At 43.4% G+C, this 15929-nt stretch overlaps 1 protein-coding gene across 1 annotated transcript; it reads left to right on the top strand.

Annotated features, from left to right (window-relative positions):
* Positions 1–15709, top strand: SLC66A3 (solute carrier family 66 member 3). The gene is made up of 8 exons (XM_073625376.1): positions 1–268; positions 3341–3423; positions 4558–4627; positions 6915–6972; positions 9216–9336; positions 10217–10258; positions 12014–12181; positions 15440–15709. The coding sequence occupies exons 1-7, from the start codon at positions 120–122 to the stop codon at positions 12118–12120; spliced, it is 630 nt and encodes a 209-aa protein (XP_073481477.1). The 5' UTR covers positions 1–119; the 3' UTR covers positions 12121–12181; positions 15440–15709.
* The last annotated feature ends 220 nt before the right edge of the window (positions 15710–15929 follow it).

Below are 15929 nucleotides of genomic sequence, written 5' to 3'. Positions count from 1 at the left end.
CTGGGCAGCAGAGGAGGAGCCCGTACAGGAGGGGGCGGAGCCGACCGGTCAGGAAGAGGAAATGAGCGTCTTCTGACAGTACACGAGCTAGGATTCCATCCTCCAGGAGATCGCTGATCATGGGGCCGGACACGGAGCTGCTGGTGTTCGCTAACTGGAGCACTCTGCTCGTCTGTATGGTGCTGAAATTCCCCCAGATCTTGTCCGTCATGAGAGCCCGGAGTGCGGAGGGGCTGAGCCAAGGAAGTGTGCTGCTGGAGGTGACCGGGTAAGACCAATGGGGACTGAACTGGAGGATGAGATCGGTGAGCAGCTCACTGCAACCTGGCCTGGGTGATACCGAGCAATTGGCCACCTCAATACTGAGCTTTGTTTTGGTGGTGTTGGACCACTTCACCTCCGGAAGATTTACCCCCCTTCATGACCAGGTCATTTTTTGCGATATGGCACTGCGTTACTTTAAGAGACAATTGCGCGGTCGTGCGACATTGTACCCAAATTAAATGGATGGCCTTTTGTTCTTCTGGTGCTATTTGGGTGTGGTTGGTGCAAGGGTGGTAAAAAACACGCATGTTAACTATGGGGTTTTACCACCCCCCCAAACTACAGATGTAAATGAGCCCTTAATGCTTGAGCCCCCTATAAGACTGCTTTTACACAGATGTGCCGTGGTTTACCTGTACCTGTGGTGCATCTGCAATCTTCCTGGGTTAGCTGCACTTTGCCGTAGACTTCTATTATATATGCACTGTCACTTTACTAATGACACTGGTAGGGAAGGGGTTAACAGGGGCGATCGAAGGCTTAAATGTGTTCCTAGAGAGTGCTTGCTAACTGTGTGTGTGTGGTGGTTGTACTGTGGGAAGGCAGAGATCCGTGTCTCTGCTTAGCAGAAGCACAAGATCACTGCCTTCCCTTGTCACCAAACGGTGATCTGCCTTGTCTTTACATAGTCAGATCGCTGGTCTGCCTGTGTCTCGAACGATCAGCAGGTCCCGATCACAGTGGGAGCGGGTCGCCTGTACATGATTCTGCACAGAGGGGCCGCCCTGCCGCAGTAAATGTGCATAGGGCGGTCCGCATCAGGTTAATCACCGCTGGATTTTTTTTTTTCTGCTAAAAAAAACAAAAAATTACCAAAAATTAAAACCCTTTTTTTTTTTTTTTTTTTTTTTATATATATTTTGACATAAAATTTTGCAAACAGGTATTTGTTCCCCTTCACTGATGTGTGCTGCTGAAGCTGCACTGATTGGTGGCACTATTGGGACTGCACTGATAACTGGCTTGTGTTTACATAATGATCAGCTGCGATTGGACACAGCTGATCACATGGTAAAAAGCTGATGTGATTGGCTCTTTACCCCATTCTTTGAGCATCTGTGCCACAGTGGGCACATGGGAAGCACGATCACAGGAGGATGTCATATGATGCCCTCCCGGCAATGTGCAACCACGCTGTGGCAGTCATTCAGCTATAGCGCAGTCAGGAACTGGTTAAAGGGATACTCCACCTTTCTGATAGTCTGTTCCCCCTCCCCTTTTATTTATTTATTTTTTTAAATGTATTTAATTTACCTTTTATTATATCGGATAACAATGGGGAGGTGACAGGTACTCTTTATGGAGACATTCTGCTGGAGAGCTTGTTCTTTTGAAAAACAAACAGATTTACTGGCTGGATCACCAGCTGAAAATAGAAGCTTAAAAAAGAAACTAATGCAGCTATCACATCTAAGAATTGGTAAGCGGCATTATAATAAATGTCTGCCTTTGCGTTTAAAGTGTTGCTAAATCCAGGAACCTGCATTCACTATATCTGGTCTCCTATGGTACACAGAACATGGAAGTGCATTTATTTTAGTAAATATAAACTGATAAATTCCTTTTCTAATCAGCAGTTTTAGCAGTCTTGTGACTTCTATCAGTGTCTGATTAAAACTTGTAGGAGGAGTTTTCATTCTCCTCTGACTGTCCTATGAGGCTGCAGGACCCCTGACCCTCTGTCTGGACAGTGCTGATTGGATTTGTTCTGATCACATGCAAAAAAAGCAATACATACCAAACTGAGCATGTGCAGAGTGCCCCCAAGGCTCAGTTCTGTCAGAAGATGGGTTGGGGAAAGTGGAAGAAGGGGAGGATCAGAGAAGACAGCATCAAACAGCTTTTTTTACACAATGCAAAGGACTAACTCCTTAGGTTCCACAGTGAGTATAACAACCATGCTTTACTGCATATACAGACTGATTTTACTGTTGTGGTTTTAATAACACTAATACTGCGCCAAAGGATGATTGTTGGGAAGGCACACAGAAATATTGTGAAACTATGAAAACATTAGTGTCTTCAGTCAGAGAACAAATTCCCGTGAAATGTTACAATTTCCTTACATTCCTGAGCTCAGTGCAGAACTGATACATTGAATACTTTTAACTTGCTGGCCAATGTAGATTTCCATCATTTGTTATTTTGTATATTCCTATAATATCAACTGCCTGCACCATGAAATAAATAACAAATGTGTTTTTTTGTGAATTGACTTAAAGTGATTGTAAAGTACTAGTTATATATATTTTTTAAATAACAAACATGTTATAATTGCCTCCTCTGTGCAGTTGGTTGTGCACAGAGCAGCCCAGATCCTCCTCTTCTTGGGTCCCTCTTTGCTGCTCCTGGCCCCTCCCTCCTTTTGAGTGCCCCGCAGTTAGCAGCTTGCTACAGGGGTCACCCAAGCCAAGTCAGAGCTCCGTGTATCCATTCAGACACGGAGCCCCAACCTGGCCCCGCCCCCTCCCTCCCTCCCTCCCTCCCCTGGTTGGCTGACTGACTTTGCCAGCTGCCGGAGCCAACGGCCCCACTACTAGCATTGCTAGTCTGGCTATTACAGAGTTCTGCCTGCAAAAAAAAAAAATTAAGTCCGCAGCTACAAATACTGCAGCTGCTGACTTTTAAAATAAGGACACTTATCTATCCAGGGCGCCCACGATGTCCTCACCCAAAGCCGACCCGTCCCTTGGCTCCCAGGTGGAGGCGCCGCCATTTTCAGTAAGAGAATCAGGAAGTGAAGCCTTGCAGCTTCACAGCCTGTTTCCCACTGCGCATGCACATTTTATATGGTCCCTGCTGTCTTCTGGGACCTGTGTGTCTCCCAGAACACAGCGGGGGGATGGAGGAAGGGCTGGACATGGCGTAGTTCACCGCAGATTCTGCGGCACTCTTCGCCAGAAGTGGGAGCAAATACCTGTATTAGACCGGTATCTCCGGTTTCTCTGATAATCTGTTTCTTTAGAGACAGTCATACTTTTCACTAAACTTTGTTGCATTGTTTCTTTCCCTCTAGATTTCTTGTATTTCTACGATACCAGATGTACTATGAATACCCAATACAAACCTACCTGGAGTATCCAATGCTCATAGCACAAGGTGAGTGTAAAGGACCCAACGTACAGCTTAGCCTTGTTTATCATTTGTTTTCTGGCTGTATGAACTGATCAGTTGTCTTCTATCAGATAGGACCACAGTGCAGGGAATGGGAGGAAAAGCAATAATATTTATCTCACTAGATGGTGGAAAGATATTGATGATGTATGACCCTTATCACAAGTTGTAGTTTTCAGAATGTTTGATTATCTAAGAGGGATATCCCATTGCCTCTCGGAATCAGGAAGGACATTTTTCCTCTGCTGGAGCACATTGGATCATGCTTTTTGGGGGTTTATTGCCTTCCCATGGATCAACTGTGGGTATAGAATTGTGTCTACAGGATTGTTTATCCCCACCCCACCCCCCCCATTGGTTGAACTAGATGGACTTGTTAGCTGTACTAACCATGCCATTGGCTGAGAGTGCTGATCGGGAGTCGGCCGAATGCTGGTTGTCCAACAGAATCCAGCCAGACCAACATACACACGGGCCGAATGTCGGCCTTTTTTATTTTTTGTATTTTATGAACCAGCCTGTGTGTGTGACGGGGCTTAAGTGACAAAATGAAGGACAGAAATGGAAAGTTTTTGTCCAGCCTACTAGGAAGAAACACATTTCTAATCGTTGAATTGGCACCTGGCTGAGAAAAATCATAACGAGTCTAATGATCAAGTAACATTTCATCACTTCTGCACACACCTATGTCTGTCTATGAAAAGCGAGACACTGACATGGTACCTGAACAAAAAGTCATTTGAAATTATTCAAGTCAATGAAGGCACCATCTAATGGTTGGACAAGTGACTTTTTTATACTTTCTCCAAACCAATACTGGCCAAATCCTTTCTCCATTTCCCTTCACCTTCCCAGGCTGAAAAGAATGGGGGAATATATAAATAGAAAAATATTATACATTCCCTTTTGAAAAACTGTGGATCCTTTCTACTTTTTAGATGTGCATTATGAATGATGTGACTCCATCTTTACCTGTATGTTACTGGTTCCTGTGCTGATTACTGGACCTTTTTCAATTTCAACCAATTTCAGTTGTAAAAATGACCAAGTGACTCAAGTCCACCATTGGAGCAATTATGTTATTTACTGAATCATGCCAAGTATTTCTTTTTCTTCTAGATGTTGTTCTTTTGTTGTTTGTCTTCTACTACACTGGAAGCATGCAAAATGCCCTGACTTACTCCAGCATGTATCCTTTATAATTAAGGTAGTCGGACGCCTCGTATGGGAAGGTTGTGTTTAATACTGGGGAGTGGAGAAGCAACAGCAATGTTGGTGAATTGTATTTATTATTACAGTGCCGACAATTTACAAATATATACATTGACATCACTCCCTGCCCTAAAGGTGCTCACAATCTAAGGGTCAATAACTCCCATTCATACATACACATACTGGGTCCAGTTTAGAAAGGACACAATTAATCTACCAGGATTTATTTGGAATGTGAGAGCAAACCCACAACGACACAGGGAGAACATGCGAGCCCTATGTAGGCAGTGCCATGGTTGGGATTCAAACTAAAGATCTTGGCACTGCCAGGCAGAAGGGCTAACTACTTAGCCACTGTGCTGCCTGTGACTTCAACAATCATTCATGGGAGCTGTGATACTTCACTTTGAAACATACAATAAATGGCGTGCAGGGCACACGCTAGATGGGGGATTGTAGTGCTGGCAGCCCAGCAATGGTACTTTTTAAAAAAATTAAAAAAAAAAAAAAAAAAAAAATTTCTACAAATTAAATTAAAACGGTGCACAGGTCTTTTTCATCTCTGGTCTATCCTGTGTGTGTGTTCTATGCCTGAGACCCATGATATTTACTCCAGCCCTTAAAATTGACACCTAACTTTTTTCCCTTAACTGACGCTGAAATTTTAAAGGCTAATTTCACCTTAATAAATGCACATTTTTACTTTTTATTTTATTTATTTATTTATCTTTTAACAGGAGCCTGCAAAGTATTGCTTATGCAATGTCCCCTTCCTGCAGACTCTTCCTCTAGCTCTCTGTCCATACCTTTTTCAGTTGCAGAGCGGGGCATTTGCACCATGTTACACCCTCAATACAAGTGTAACATGGTGCAAAAGGTGGACTGAGCCTATGAAGTAGATCTCTCATGACTTTAAAGCAGAAGTAAACTGCTGGGCGAGTTTTTTTTATTGTTTCTGACCTGCAAGGTAATATTATAATATGCATTGCATACTAGCACATTATGTGACACCTGAAAAAGAAGCATTCCAGCAAAGCGCTGTCATCGCTGGAGGCCGCTTCCATCTTCGCCTGTCTTCCTTCCGGGTCCGCTGGCTGTGTGACTGGCCAGAGCCACGATGATTTAATTCCAGCGCGGGAGCCGCTGTTTATGGCATAGGACTCTAAAATAACGTCCCGGGTGGCCGTTCCTTCAGAGCGCATGCGCCAATGACGTCATCGGCTGCATATACAGTAAATATCTGCTAAATGGTGCACGTTTAGGAGATGTTTGCTCCCACTTTAAATATGAGGATTGCAATTGCTGACCACCGTCTAAAAATGATGGTTGCTGGCTGTAAAATTAACCCATGGATCTGGATATGTAGATTAGTTTTGGAGAGCAGTCATAAATCTTTACGTGCATACTTGTTGATCAGTGACACTATGAGACATATATTTATAACACAACGAATGTGACATTCACATAATATACCCCTAAGTGATGGAGGAAAAGGGTCAGGATGATAACCAGGCAACTAGTATTTTTGAGAGTTGTCAGACATGGCAGCCTCCCTCATTGCCTTAAGACAAATTTCTTCCAAACTGACCTACGTATTTAACAATGAACGTAAAGCCAACTAAACCATCATATCTACTGAAGATAACGCTATCTTAGCCTCTGGTTAGCTCTACAATTGCTATGGTGCTGCACATGTGATGAGCTATGACACCGGTCATTTTAGGACCTGAAAGTTTTTGTTGGGCTTTTCTTTTTCAGTGAAGGACTTAAAAGAATAGGGCAGACCACCTGACATAAGCACACTGGCAACTGGGATGGTTATCACCATGCCTTGAGTGTAGCATACACTGTGCATAAACTTTAATTGAAAACATTTCAGAATACAACAATGGTAAGTTTGATTAAAAAATGAATTTATTGAACTCCTCTAATATGAGCTTTCTTTTGAGAAACAGTAAAATTGGCAGATTTAGTTCACACCAGCCCCATTGGGCAGCATTGCCCACGCAGTCCCAATGCAAAAAGCTTTGCATTGCAGGGCTTGTTTAAACCAACAGGGTGGGGTTTCTCTGCAAGCTTTAAGTATGACTGCCTCCTTTATTATTTGACTCTGCTACTACAGTGTGAAACTACAAATCTTTTATAAAAATATGGCACAGCAAGAAAATAGATTCCATAAATCAAATCAGACATTGTTATCAAGTAGACATTGTAGAAGGATCTCTCTGAAAATGTACTATAGTTTTTCTTTAACTGCACATTAGCTTTTTAGTACTCTGGAATGTTTTGGTCCTCCAGAAATGGATAATAGACTTGGCACTGGTAAGTCTGATGTTTTATAAGGCCAGGTATAAAGGGGCGTTTAAGAAGTGTGAGGTCCTCCTGCTCAGAAAAGACCACAGCACCCCTGTACCCCCACCTGCTTCTAGTGGCGTTTAGGCCCCTTTCACACTGGGGCGGTAGGGGGCGTCGGCGGTAAAACAGCGCTATTTTTAGCGCTGTTTTACCGCGGTATTCGGCCGCTAGCGGTGCGATTTTAACCCCCCCCCCCCCGCTGGCGGCCGAAAAAGGGTTAAATCCACTCGTATAGCGTGGCTATAGCCGCGGTATTGCTGCGGTATAGCCGTGCTGGCCCATTGATTTCAATGGGCAGGAGCGGTTTAGGAGCGGTGAATACACCGCTCCTTCACCGCTCCAAAGATGCAGCTGACGGGAGTTTTTTTCTTCTCCTGCCAGCGCACCGCTTCAGTGTGAAAGCCCTCGGGCTTTCACACTGAACAAACAGCGGAGGCTGTTTTGGGGCGGTTTGCAGGCGGTATTTTTAGCGCAATAACGCCTGCAAACCGCCCCAGTGTGAAAGGGGCCTTAGGGAAGATGGTGAGCATGTGAATCACACATCATAAAGGATCCATCCACTGGAGGTGAAGGGTTGCATCACGGCCGCTGGTGCTGGTCAATCACTCTCTCATGGAGGTTTATGTTAAAAAAAAAAAAAAAAAAAAAAAAACACGTAAAACCAGGGAGGTTTTATTGAAAAAAGTTTCACCGTACATGATGTCATCATGCCCCTGATGACATTATGTATGATGAAACTAGTAGGCCGGAGTTTATGTCCAGCGATACCACGCTACTCTGATCTACAGATTTTTATGCAAATTTTTATCCACTTGTTACATTGTATTGGACCTGTGGTCACTTTTAATGGCACCCTGGTTTTTCTGCTATGTGGCGACTTTTTGCCTTTTTTACATAAACCTCCATGAGAAAGAGTGATTTTTTTTTTTTTTTTTAAATCAAAAAAGGTTTTATTGCTCATAAGAAAAAACACACATTACAGATATATATGAACCACAATCAACATTTCTTTTTCCACGTAGTAATATGGCTATCAATTAGGTGTTATAGTTTACATCTTAGAACTGCAGCATTCGGACTATATGTCCCATCTGATTAAACCGGCAATATATTCTCCATTCTCCACACATCTTCCTCCTCCATTCTCCAATACACACTCTCGGCCACTACATGTCACATCTTAAACACTTCTTAGCAGCCTCATTTGTACCAATTCCATGGGGCTTATTCCCGGCACATCCAACCACGGGTCCCACAATCTGTCAAATTTTCCGGGACTACCCCTGTGCTGGTATATATATTTTTCCATTATAAGCGTTTTTCCCATATTTGGTATCCATGTTTTGCTACTAGGTGGCGTAGCAGACTTCCATCCCATCAGTATTACCTTTCTAGCCTGGAACAGCGCACGCGCAAAAGCAACCCTCGTCACCTCCTCCGTGATCACCCCCTCCAGAACTCCCAGTAAACACAATGGATCTAGGGGGACATTGGCCTGGAACACCTGATTTAGTGTAGCCAGGACCTCTGTCCAATACCTATGGGAGAAAGAGTGATTGACCAGCACCAGCCGCTGTGACACCACCCTTCTCTACCTCCAGTGGATGGATCATTCATGATGTGTGATTCCATGCATGATTAAACTCCTATAATGTGGAATCTGGCTATCTGGTAAGGGCACAGCTTGTATTTATATGGTGGAAGTCGCACCGAGTGTACGATCGTTCACTATCCTTTGGACACGTGTTGCAACAATATATCACTTTATTTCTGTATGGACATCCTAGGGACTGACTGCCACTTTATTTTATTTCACATGGTATATTATTTTTTTTATTTAGCGCGGCAATTGTTTATATGGAAGGAATAGTGTACCATCATTGGTGTCAGTGGGATTAGTAGTGCCCCGTCATTGATGTCAGGAAGGAATAGTGCACTATCATTGGTTTCAGTGGGATTAATAGTGCCCCATTGTTTACTGTCAATGGGAGGAATAACACCCCATCGTTGGGGTCTGTGGGATTAATAGTGCCCCATCGTTGGCATCAATTGGCAAAATAATGCCCCATCATTGGTATCAGAGGGAGGAATAAAAAAAAAAAAAGTTCCCCAAGGGCCAGATAAAGAAAAGCAAAGGGTCGCAGTTTGGAGACCCCTGGTTTAGATTACTCCATGTGCTGTTGGTGTAATGCTAACTTTGTGTCTTTCAGAATCTGTGCACAGTGATAAGCGCCTCAAGCAAGTTTCTCCAGCTGCAACATCTCTGGCGCGCAAAAGACTCTGGACAAGCTAGCGCCCTCACATGGGCCATGGCGACCTATACCTCTGCTAGTAAGACTCTCGCCATGATTGAAGGCAGAACTTTTACCAAACCAATTTTAAAAGGAAGAGCGTGCTGCCATTGTTGACCTCCTTATAAAAATGCAGGCTGCCTGGCATCAATGCTGATCCTCCTTTGATCCGTTGGCCTGAAATAAGCATGGAGTAAATGAAGTCAGAACTCCTGATCTGCCTGCTTGTTCCAGGTCTTTAAATCTGAAAAAATTGGAGGCATTGGAACAGCAGGACAGCCAGGAGACTGATGTTTTTAGAAAGCGAGATTAGTAATGGCAGTTGCACGGTAGCTTTCTTCACAAGTTTTCTTTAGTGGAAGCAGACATTTTATGGCATAAGGGGCAGTTCACACCACATGCAGTCCAGTGTGTTTTTTTTTTTTTTTTTTTCTGCATGGAAAGTAGGTTATATGGTTTCCAATGGCATAGTTCACACCAGTGCGGTCAGTTCCAGGTCATTTCAGTTCCAGAAAAAAAAAGTAAAACGTGCTGCATTTTTCCTGCACTGTACTGGAACGCAGTAAAACACATGAAAAAATGCACCGGAATGCATCAAAAACGCACTGGACCCCAGTACACTAAAAGAAAAGCACCTGGAATGCATTCGGTAACTCATCAAAAGCGCACCGTTAACGCGCATGCAGAAATGCATCCGGTACGAATATGGAGTGTTTTTTTGTGATGTGAACCAGCCCTAACAGTCTGTCTAGGAAGATCTCTGAAAAAAAAAAAAAAATCTTGTTTTGATCTTAATGTATTACTTATTAGAGACAACATAGGTTAAAGCTAAGAAAATCCACAGCATACTGAGAAATGTTTTAATTTCTGTATAATTACACATATATATATATATAAACAAAACTATTCTCTCTTTACAGCAAGAATATTTACAACATTGATGACCACAGGAGACAAAGCAGGTACTGTAAGGGAATTCACAGGATACGGCGCTTCAGGGTCTGACCTCAATACCATTGAAATCCTGTGACTGATTCAATACCCACCCCTGCTGTTCCTTACATTTTCAAATCTTTTGTGAATTGTTCAGAAATGTTTGTTTTATAGAGTACAGTTTAGCATACAGTACATACTGTTTGTACATTCCCTCCCTCCCTCCCACCCAGAAGAGTATGGCCCCTTTCACACATGCGGACCGTTGACGGATGTAAAACGGACATCAGTGCATCTCTATGGAAAAACGGATGTAAATGGATGATCATTCATTTACATCCGTTTACATTTGCTTCAGTCAACATCCATTTTTTGGTAATGGATCAAATACCTCCTGTTTTTTGTTTTTTTTCTGCATCGGACAAAAACAGATGTAAAAACGGACAAAACAGTCTGTTTTTGCATTGAAAAATGGTTCCAGGAATCAAGTAGTTAAAGCGGAGCTCCACCCAAAAGGGGATGTTCCGCTTGTTTGCTTCTGGCTCTGGTGCCACATTTGGCACCTTTTCAGGGGGGAGCGGGTACCGGTTTTTGAAAGCACCCGTCCCTACTTCCATTAAACACTGCCGCGGTGAGATTCCTTGGAAGTTCAGCCCCCTCTTGCTTCCCCTGCTGATGGGCAATTCAGAAGGCGCAGCTCGCTTTGTACATGCGCAGTAGGGAACAGCCTGTGAAGCCGCAAGGCTTCACTGCCAGTCTCCCTTACAACGAATGGCGGCGGCAGCATCCAAGAGCCGATTTTGGAAAATCAGCTGGGGTGCCGACATCGCGAGAACCCTGGACAGGTAAGCGTTCTAATATTAAAATTCAGAAGCTACTGCTGACTTTAAATTTTTTTTGGTGGGTGGGTGAAATTCCTCTTTAAGGACTTTAGCTGGCGGATCTAAAAAACAGATGACAAACTGATGTAAACTTCATCTATTTGTTTCTTTGAAAAAATGTGACTGAGCTGATCAAACGAACGGTCAGGATGTGTGAATGCACCCTAAGGGTCCTTTCACACTGAGGCGGTTTGCAGGCGCTATTGCGCTAATAATAGCGCCTGCAAACCGACCCGAAACAGCCGCTGCTTTAATTCCAGTGTGAAGGCCCCGAGGGCTTTCACACTGGAGCGGTGCTCTAGCAGGACGGTAAAAAAAGTCCTGCTAGCAGCATCTTCAGAGCGGTGAAGGAGCGGCGTGTATACCGCTCCTTTACCGCTCCAGCCCATTGAAATCAATGGGATGGCGCGGCTATACCGCCGGCAAAGCGCCTCTGCAGAGGCGCTTTGCGGTGGTTTTAACCCTTTCTCGGCCGCTAGCAGGGGGGTAAAACCGCCCCGCTAGCGGCCGCATACCGACGGTAAAGCGCCGCTTACAGTAGCGGCGCTTTACCGCCGACATCGCCCCCACCCCAGTGTGAAAGGACCCTAAGTGATGCTGAATCTCTTCTACATTTTTGCCTGGGGTTTTCCTTTAATATTTAGACCAGTGTTTCTCAACTCTGGTCCTCAAGGCGCCCCAACAGGTCATGTTTTCAGGATTTCCTTTAGATGAAACGGCTGTGGTAATTATTAGGGCAGTGAAACAGATCAAATCACCTGTGCAAAATAATTGAAATCCTGAAAACATGACCTGTTGGGGCGCCTTGAGAACTGGAGTTTAGAAAACATATGCAACAGTTTGACAGTTGTGTGAAATGTATATTGCATTAGGTAGTAATATACATGACTCTCTTTTTTGCAGTTTTGCTGCGGTTTATCGTGCTGCTAATCCTCAATTTCTGGGTCACACTGGTGATTGTGAAATACAGGAAGAAAGAAGACCAGAAGGACACCAAGAAAAGAGACTAACATCTCCTGCATCGCCCCACACACGGGTGAAACATTCCCGGGGTATTCCTGCCACAGCAAGGTTAGCAGGAAAAGGGACTAACAATGTTATATATATTAAAAAAAAAAAAAAATCCTGTACAAAGAGAAAATGAAGTTTGGCATTCCTGACATCTACTTCTGAAAATGCTAGTTGTGTGGCTGTTATACTGATCCAGTGGCTTGTATACAATGAGGCACTAGTCAAAAACAAATATGCAGAAATAAAGATTCTAATCTGCATGCTTGTTGAGTCAGTGACACAGTATAGAAGCAAACAAGGCTATTCCATCTGAGGCCATCTGTGGCCCCACTCATGGAGTCTTCACACTGGCATTCTGTTCTTAGCGCTGTTCAGTAACACTGAGCCTGTGAAAAGCACAGGCCCGGCATTAGTGAGCTCACTGTCCAGCCCATTAGAACTGCGGGCTCAGTGTTGGAGAGCGCTGATGGGCACAGCAACCGGACAGAGACTTTGACACAGCTATGTGTGAGACGGTGCGTGCCCACATGGGTAGTTCTACCACCACTGCAAGCAGCCATCTCAGGTACACTTCTGGAAGCAGAGAAAGCCAGTCAACCACTGTTTACAAAGAGGTCAGCAATGGCACTCCACTTCCATCTCTTAGCGCAGGTTTCCTTTAAGAAAGAAATGTAGATTGCAGTATATAATAGAGACCATCACTACTGGATGCAGAACCATATGCAGCAGCCCCCAAGACTATGCACAGAACATACTGATCACTGGTAACCCCTAGTCAGACATGAAGTCAGTACAGCGCACCTATCCAAGGCTTCTGTCACCAGCACCCACTAAATGTCCATTTCACTCATTTTACATAGTCAGGTTGAAAAAAGACACACGTCCATCTAGTTCAACCATAAATAAAAATAACTAAAATAAAAAACATCATACAATCCCATATATCCAATCCTATACACTCTGTTAATCCAGAGGAAGGCGAAAAAACCCCAGAAAAGCAGGATCTGTTGTTGAAGCAGCACAAAGGGCACGATGGCCAATGTTTCTTGCAGGGTCCCTTTCTCAAGGTGACAGTGTGTTGTCTGTGATCTGGTGTTCTGGAAATATGTTGTCTTGTTCAAATGAGCAGGCCAGCTACTTCTGACCAGTGGCGGCTGCTCCATTAGGGGCGCCGCCCCCTAATAGGGTGCCGGACGCATGGGGTTGAGGCTCTAATTGGCTTCAAAAGGGTGGGCTCTGGGCGCAAATCACTGGCATTTGACCGACCCCCCCCCCCAAAAAAAAAATAGAGCACCAGCCGCCACTGCTTCTGACTCTGCCTGCTGTGCCTTCTCCGCATGCTACAGGAGGGCTGGAATGATCATCAGGTCACTCTGCCACCCCACTCCGTTCTTTTACCATACTTATCTCAGTCTCATTTCTGGCCTCCCTGCATCCAGTTTCCAGTATGGCACATGGCATATATACATTCCCTTTTTAAAGGAACCTTTTCATAAGAGAAACTTGCAGACCTCTCCTCTGATGCTAGTTATCATGCTTCTAAAGTTTAGGTCACTGACCCAAAGCAAAGATGGAGGTAAAGACTTCCTGATCTGCGTAGCTGTTGCTGCAATATCATCTAAAAGGCATTAACATACTTTGTTTTGCATATTTGTCGAAGTGGCTTTCTAAATCTTGCATATGAAAATGTGGTACATAAGCACTATTTTTTTTTTTTCTTTGTTACTGTTATGCAGCACATATACAGAGAGGTAGGATTCCACTCATTTTTAAATTTTTTTTTTTTTATAGGGTGAAGAGGGGTTAAATCTTGCCAAAATATACTGTATAGCAAATAAAGGTTGAGGTACTTAGAGTATGTTCACAACACATGCAGTGGGACTGCGTTGGGCAGCTATTCCAGAGCAGTCCCACCGCATAGACTAGGCAAAATACCTTGTCTCCTATGTGCCTGGTTCACACTACTGCTTTGCAGTGGTGTGCAGGCACGCTGTCCTGAAAAAGAGCTAGTGGCTCCTGCTACTGTCTCTGAGCCTGTGAGGAGAGAGCAAGAGAGAGTGGCACATCACTAAATCTATCCAAGACTAAGCATTTGGGGGAGAACAACTAGTGGAAGGTTTTTTAAGTGTTTGTTAACCCAAAAAAAAAGAAAATATAGATCCTGGTCCCTTAAAGCAGATTGCATAGTGCTTGTGCTGTGTAATCTGCCCCCATCTAAACTAAACTAAAAAAAAAAAAGCCTCTCTGATCCAGCCACTTCCTGTATCCACTCTCTATACCGACCACGAAAATCAGGGCTGCTCAGCTCTGACCACCGTGGTCAGTGTATGTCCCTGCATCATATGCTGCTGTCCTCTCTCCCTCCTTACCCCCTCCTTCTTGCCTGTCATCTCCCTCTCTGTGTCTGTCTACGCCCCGCCACTATTCTTGGGGTGGGGGGGTACAATCGTCACTGCCAGCCATTCTATTAGAGGCTGGCATAGCACACTATATAAGTAGTTTTAAAAAACAAGCGTTCTAAATCCTGAATTTGAGCTGTCTTCAGGCTGGTCACGTGACTCGTGGCTGCTTTATAGCCACGAGACAGCTTCTGTGGAGGAGACAAGCGGCCACGTGATCTCTCCAGCTGACATCATTGGGAGATCACGACTCCTCCCACAGAAGACATCTGTGGGAGGAGTCTTCACTGGCACATCACTACATCACAGTGGTGTGAACTCGTCTGAATGGGAAAACGACTGTCTTGTCTTACATTGGGACTGTGCTGAGCAGGGGTGCCCAGCACAATCCCAAAGCACTTGTATGAACAAGGCCATATGCTATGCACTTTTATCAAATAGTTTATAGTACACGCATGTACAGTATATACCACAATAGTATCTCTTTTACCTGTTTTTAAAGGACCGTGCAAATGGTCTTGTTCAAACACTGCTTGATTTAATAACCTGTTAGTTATAACGTAGTTATTAAAACAGTGTGTGATATACTGTATATAATGTGTGTGTGTGTATATTATATATATATAATATACACACACCCCCATGTAACCTAAATAGTCATTAACCGTTGAACTAAAAACCTTTTGATCATATGGGTACAATGCATGCAGTTTAAATAAAAGATACATTTTTATGTCTGAGGTTTTCACAACTACACCATGATGAGAGTTCTGTGTATGCACTTGGTTGATGCAATATTGAATTAATAAAGAACTGCAGTTTTTCAGCATTTATTTCAGTTTAAATTACAATTTTAGCTGCTCTTTTACATTCTTTTGTAAAGCTTATTCATTGATCTTAATTCTTCTTTTCTTTCTAGGCAGCAGAAAAAGGTCATGTATATTTTGGTTAAAAATGGGCAGTATATATATATTTTTTTCTTATCAACTGTATCTTACCGCAAGAGGAAATGTATCTTTTTTGGTATAAAGGTCATGTATATTTTGGGTAAAAATGGAGCGTTTGTATATTTTTGCTTTTTTACACTAACTAGGAGTATAAGAGGAAAAAGTAAAAAAGGGTGATTTTTGTTATCAAGTAAAGAAAGCTTTTAAACCTGAATAAAGTGGTGTATGTTATCTCGGTAAAATGTGTGCATTTTTGTTTTTCATGACATTGGATTTTAGCCTACTAGAACTCCCGTCAGTCTGGATGTGACACAAGGGTTTCCAACTAATAGACTGGAGCGGCAATTCATTAAGCATAATATGCATGAAGCATTTTTCATCACCTTCTTTTTCTTTTTTTTTTTTTTGCGCATATATAAAATTAAAAATCTTTTACATTCTCGCAGGGGTGGGCAACTTTGT

The sequence above is a fragment of the Aquarana catesbeiana genome, linkage group LG04 (assembly GCF_042186555.1).
Source record: "Aquarana catesbeiana isolate 2022-GZ linkage group LG04, ASM4218655v1, whole genome shotgun sequence".
Taxonomy (NCBI): domain Eukaryota; kingdom Metazoa; phylum Chordata; class Amphibia; order Anura; family Ranidae; genus Aquarana; species Aquarana catesbeiana.
The sequence above is the reverse complement of the archived record's forward strand: the minus strand, read 5'-3'. Positions and strand labels throughout refer to the sequence as shown.

Bases quoted from the DNA above. Each gene is read 5' to 3' on its own strand.
- SLC66A3 (XM_073625376.1), top strand. From the start codon at position 120: ATGGGGCCGGACACGGAGCTGCTGGTGTTCGCTAACTGGAGCACTCTG. The intron at 269-3,340 runs GTAAGACCAATG...CTTTCCCTCTAG, and splicing joins GTGCTGCTGGAGGTGACCGG to ATTTCTTGTATTTCTACGAT. The intron at 9,337-10,216 runs GTAAGACTCTCG...CTCTCTTTACAG, and splicing joins GGCGACCTATACCTCTGCTA to CAAGAATATTTACAACATTG.